General features: G+C 39.0%; 1 protein-coding gene across 1 annotated transcript; it reads left to right on the plus strand.

Annotated features, from left to right (window-relative positions):
* The first annotated feature begins 515 nt into the window (after positions 1-515).
* gtf2h5 (general transcription factor IIH, polypeptide 5) lies at positions 516-736 on the plus strand. The gene has a single exon (XM_048250327.1). The coding sequence runs from the start codon at positions 546-548 to the stop codon at positions 714-716; it is 171 nt and encodes a 56-aa protein (XP_048106284.1). The 5' UTR covers positions 516-545; the 3' UTR covers positions 717-736.
* The last annotated feature ends 4,888 nt before the right edge of the window (positions 737-5,624 follow it).

The raw sequence follows: 5,624 nt of genomic DNA on the forward strand, positions 1-5,624 counted from the left end.
TAGATAGATTATTGATCCCATCCCAAATTAGGATAGATAGATAGATAGATTATTGATCCCATGCCAAATTAGTTTAGATAGATCGATACTTTATTGATCCCATGCCAAATTAGTTTAGATGGATAGATACTTTATTGATCCCATGCCAAATTAGTTTAGATAGATAGATAGATAGATAGATAGATAGATAGATAGATAGATAGATAGATACTTTATTGATCCCATGCCAAAGTAGGTTTGAGCGATAGGGAACAATTTCAGTGCTGAAAATAGGCCTAAAGTGAATGACTACTTTGGCCCATTTTCTTGAATTTCCCCTTGGGGATCAATTATCTATCTATCTATCTATCTATCTATCTATCTATCTATCACTATTGTGAATTCAAATTCGCTAACAGGTTAATCTGGATTTCCCAGGCTAGCACCTCACACTAACTGCAATTCTAATCAAGAAATGCACTGACTGGCCTAGCTGTTGGGGGGTTTCGGTCTGTTTTTTTATAGTATTGTTCACTTATGTTTCTTTCTCCAACAGTGACCCAGCCATGAAGCAGTTTCTCCTGTATCTAGATGAAACATCAGCGCTTGGGAAAAAGTTCATTATTCAAGATCTGGACGACACCCATGTCTTCATCTTGGCTGAAGTAGTGCAGATTTTACAAGAACGGGTCGGAGAACTGATGGACCAAAACTCTTTCCCCATCACCCAGAAATAAAGACAACTGCTTTTGTTTAATGGCTAGAGTGGTCATTCAGAAACACATCTCAGACACACAGGCTAAAGTGGTCATAATTGAACACATCTTAGACACACAGGCCAGAGCGGAATGAGCACAGTTATATTCCTGGCTATTAACCGTGCAGTTTATAAACCACATGTCACTGCTGTATGCATGAAAAGAAACATGTATTGACTGCACCTATGTATTACCAAATCAGGTTCAGATCATGCTTTCATCAGAATGAAGAGAATAAATGCTTTCCCATGCGGAAACTCTGTGATTTAGGGGTGATTACTCATAGACTGTAGTCTATGGTTTTACTGGTCATTTGGTCATACTGGTCATAATGGGGTTTCACTGGTCATTTGGTCATACTGGTCATAAGGCTGTATGTAAAAGCCTTTGTTTTCTTCACAGTAAAGTCACAGTATAATGACTGTCAATAGGGTTATCATATCCGCCCTCTTGCAATCAATCCCCTCCACACACAAGAATGTGTAACTAGTTTTGAAATAGCTATGCCACATATAATTAGTGCTGCATTGTTCATTAGAAAATACTTGCAGAGTAAACTGTCATATTGACAACAAGACAAAGCAGTTTGACTATTTTGACATAAACAATGGCATAAGGGCTTGTCATTTTCATTACACTGACAGTTTAATTGGTTTAAAAACTTGCCTTTGAGACATAGACTAAGCATTTTGAGCAAGATACACACTTTTGCAGGTGTTTTGCACTAATTGTATTGAGAAATGCACTAACTGTTATGCAAATGTTAATGATGATTTGAGAAATGCACTAAAGCGACTGAGAAAAACTGTAGGCCAAAGTTTATATTTTTACACAAGTCAAGTCAAGTTTATTTATATAGCACATTTCATACACAGAGGTCATTCAATGTGCTTTACATAAACAAAACCAAACGATAATAACAAATAAAAGCATAGAAGGGCAATATAGTCAAAGAATAGTTAAAAGGTAAAGATCATAATAAAAAGAAAACATAAAACACAAGGTAAAATCATTTAAAAATAAAGAATAATTAGTAAGCAAAAACAAAGGCAAAAGTAGTAAAAAAAGTAATAAAAGACAAAGTAGAATAATTATCGAGGCAGATTCAGAATTTGTAACTCGGCACAGTTAGCAGAAAGCGTCTGAGAACAGTTTGGTCTTAAGTCTAGATTTAAAACTGGCTACAGTTGGGGCCTTTTTAATGTCATCCGAAAGTTGGTTCCACAGCTGAGCCGCATAGCAGCTAAAAGCTGCTTCACCATGTTTAGTTCTAACTGTAGGTTTTACTAGCAGGTTTTTCACCTGGGACCTGAGAGGACGAGAAGGTGTGTACTGCTGAAGCATGTCTGACAAGTATTTAGGTCCTGCTCCATTTACTGATTTATAAACAAGCAATAGTGCTTTAAAGTCAATTCTGTGACTTACTGGAAGCCAGTGCAAGGACTTAAGAATTGGAGTAATGTGGTCAGTTCTTTTAGTTTTGTTAGAGTCCTAGCTGCTGCATTTTGTATCACCTGAAGCTGTTTAATAGTCTTTTTAGGAAGGCCTGTGAACAGTCCATTGCAGTAATCAACCCTGCTGGAGATAAATGCATGAATGAGTTTTTCTAAGTCATGTTTTGACATCAGCCCTCTGAGTTTGACAATATTTTTGAGGTGGTAAAAAGCTGATTTAGTTATCGCTTTCATGTGGCTGTTGAAATTTAGATCACTGTCAATTAATACACCAAGGTTTTTAACAGTATCCTTTGCCTTCAACCCTTTTGTGTCAAGGAGAGTGGCAACCCTAAGTCTTTCCTCATTTTTACCAAATATAATTACTTCAGTTTTTTCTTTGTTCAGCTGAAGAAATTTTTGAGACATCCAGGTGTTGATTTGTTCTATACACTGACACATAGATTCAAGAGGACCATAGTTGTTTGGTGATAGAGCTAAGTAAATTTGTGTGTCATCTGCATAGCTATGATATGAAATCAAATTATTTTTAATGATTTGTCCAAGTGGGAGCATATAGAGGTTGAATAATAGTGGCCCCAAGATCGACCCTGGGGAACACCACAGGTCAAGGGCGTTGGTGTTGAGGTACAGTTTCGATGGCAACAAAGAAGCTCCTTTCTTGTAGATATGATTTTAGCCAGCTGATAACTATGCCTGTAAATCCAACCCAGTGTTCTAGTCTGTGTAGTAAAATATTGTGATCAACAGTGTCAAATGCTGCACTAAGGTCCAGTAGCACTAGGACTGATGTTTTACCTGAATCTGTGTTGGTATGTCATTGGAAACTTTAATGAGAGCTGTTTCAGTGCTGTGATTTGCCCGAAAACCAGACTGAAAGTAATCAAAATACCCATTTGATGTTAGGAAGGTGGTTAATTGATTAAAGACTACTTTTTCAATAATTTTGCCAATAAAAGGTAGATTGGATATGGGCCTGTAATTGTTTAGCATGGAGGCATCCAGGTTATTCTTCTTGTGAAGTGGCTTTACAACAGCTGTTTTCAGTGACTTAGGAAAAGTGCCAGACAGCAATGATACATTTACAATTTGAAGGACATCCCCCGCTATGAGGTGAAAAACAGTTTTGAAGAAATTGGTAGGCAGAGTGTCTAAGACACATGTGGAAGGGCTGAGATTCTGTACGTTTTTTTCAAGTGTTTAAGTAGTCTATCAAGCTGAACTCTGACATCAAGTTTAGTTTCCCTCTGTTTGTTGCTGGAAGTTCAGGTTGTTGAATTTGTAATTGAGCAGATATGTTGAGTCTGATTTTGTCAATTTTACCTTTAAAAAAGATGAAAACTCATTGCATTTATTAGTTGAGAGAAGTTCAGGTGCTAATTGTGAGGGGGGATTTGTTAACTTATCAACAGTTGAAAATAGAATCTGAGTGTTATTTGAACTTCTATTGATAATGTTAGAAAAGAAAGACTGTCTTGCTTTGCATATTTCAGAGTTATATGTGGGAGCATCTCTTTATGGATTTCATAGTGGATCTGAAGTTTGTATTTACGCCATTTTCTTTCAGTCTTCCTACACTCTCTTTTTAGAAGTTTAACTGCTGGATTTTGCCTCCATGGTGCTTTCTGTTTGTCCTTAACTTTCTTGAATTGTAATGGAGCAATGTCATCCATAATGTTTGCCATTTTTTGCATTAAAGTGATCAAATAAGTCTTCAGAGTCTGACAGTTGACTTGACTTTAGTGAAAGTGCTTGCTCAAAGAGAGCACTTGTCTGATCATTTATGATTCTCCTTTTTTTTTTTTTTTCTGTGTTTTGAGTGTGTGGGGACATAGACACATCAAAGAACACGCAAAAATGATCAGATAAGGCCAGGTCTTTAACAGCTGTAGAGACATCGAGACCCTTTGTGATAACAATGTCGAGGGTATGGCCGAGGGAGTGTGTTGGCCCCTGTACATGCTGTGTTAGGGAGAAAGTATCGATTAGTGCAATGAATTCCTTGGCATAATTGTTTTCAGGATTATCCACATGCAAGTTTAGATCCCCTGATATAATAAGACAGTCATACTCTATGCAAACAACTGATAGCAGTTCACCTAGCTCTTCAAGAAAAACTTTAGCTGAATGTTTTGGAGGCCTGTAAATTGTCAGTAATAAAATCTGAGGAGAAGACTTAATGCATGCACACAGATATTCAAATGAAGTAAAGTCACCGAATGGCGACTGATTGCACTGAAAAGGCGTCTTGAAAATTGTGACTATCCCCCACCTCTTTTATTTGCTCTGGTAGCACTCAAAAACTGAAGTTTGGGGAGCTGATTCGATGAGAGTAGCAGCACTGTTTGTTTGATCTAACCATGTCTCAGTTAAAAGTAAAAAATCAAGGTTGTGTGTGCAAATTAGATCATGAATTAAGAATGATTTGTTTGAAAGAGATCTGATATTTAGGAGTGCTAGTTTTGTTAGTTTAAGTGTTGGGGAAATATGATCCATGGGGGAAATCTGAGGTTGATGTGGTACGGGTAGGAGATTGGACTGGTTTACCCTATAAGCTCGATGCATTTGTGTTCTATTTCTTGTCAATACAGGAATAGAGAATGTCATGGGCTTACTGGGTCCCGGCATGTTCTCAAAACTACTGTCAGTACCATTTATATTGCAGGGACCCTGAGAATATCATGCAATACAGTCATCATATAATTGTCCCCTGCTGCTGCCATCTGTATTTTCCACTGCACATTCCATGCTATATGCCGGCTGAGAAAATGAACTAAGAGGTTGCTGCTGCTTAAGAGATCCTTCTAAGCGGGGAGGGGGGCGAGGGGTGGAGGTGCCCGCCAGCTTCTTTGGTGCTAATGATCTTGGGCTAGTAAAACTCTGCATGGCTACTGGTAGCAGTCTCTCCATTCTTGCAGGGAACATCATGTGCTTGGGTGGGGATGGTGATGGGTATTCAGGGGATCCTGTGGAGTTTGAGTGGGTGGTGGGATGAAGGGGTGGGGATGGGGATGGGAGATTAGGGGGGGTTTGTGTGGCCTGGGGAGTTTGATTGGGTGGGGCGTGATTGGGTGTGGGTGGTGATGGGAAATCAAGGAGGTTGGGGTTGAAAATTGATCCAGAGTCTCCATCTGCCTGCTGAGGTTCTGGGAAGTTTGTTGCAGATGCTCCGCTTTCAGCATGTATTCCAGTAGTGTATTCCATGTTGTTGTGTCTTTGTGGTGACAAGGAGTCGACGGAGGTGGGGAGGGGTATTGGTACTGGTGTTACAACATGACCCTTCCTTTCTGATATCCTCTCAGCAGCTTTGATAGGTGCTATCTCCTCATGCTCATCACATCCATTTGTTTGCTGAGATTCCAGGGAGTTTGATGCCAGTGATTGACTTTGAGTCATTTTAGCAGCACCCATCTTATCTTGTCCAGTGGACATG

Source organism: Alosa alosa, chromosome 8, assembly GCF_017589495.1.
Source record: "Alosa alosa isolate M-15738 ecotype Scorff River chromosome 8, AALO_Geno_1.1, whole genome shotgun sequence".
NCBI classification, from domain to species: domain Eukaryota; kingdom Metazoa; phylum Chordata; class Actinopteri; order Clupeiformes; family Clupeidae; genus Alosa; species Alosa alosa.

Excerpts from the sequence above, each read along its gene's own strand:
- gtf2h5 (XM_048250327.1), top strand. The coding sequence starts at position 546 with ATGAAGCAGTTTCTCCTGTATCTAGATGAAACATCAGCGCTTGGGAAA.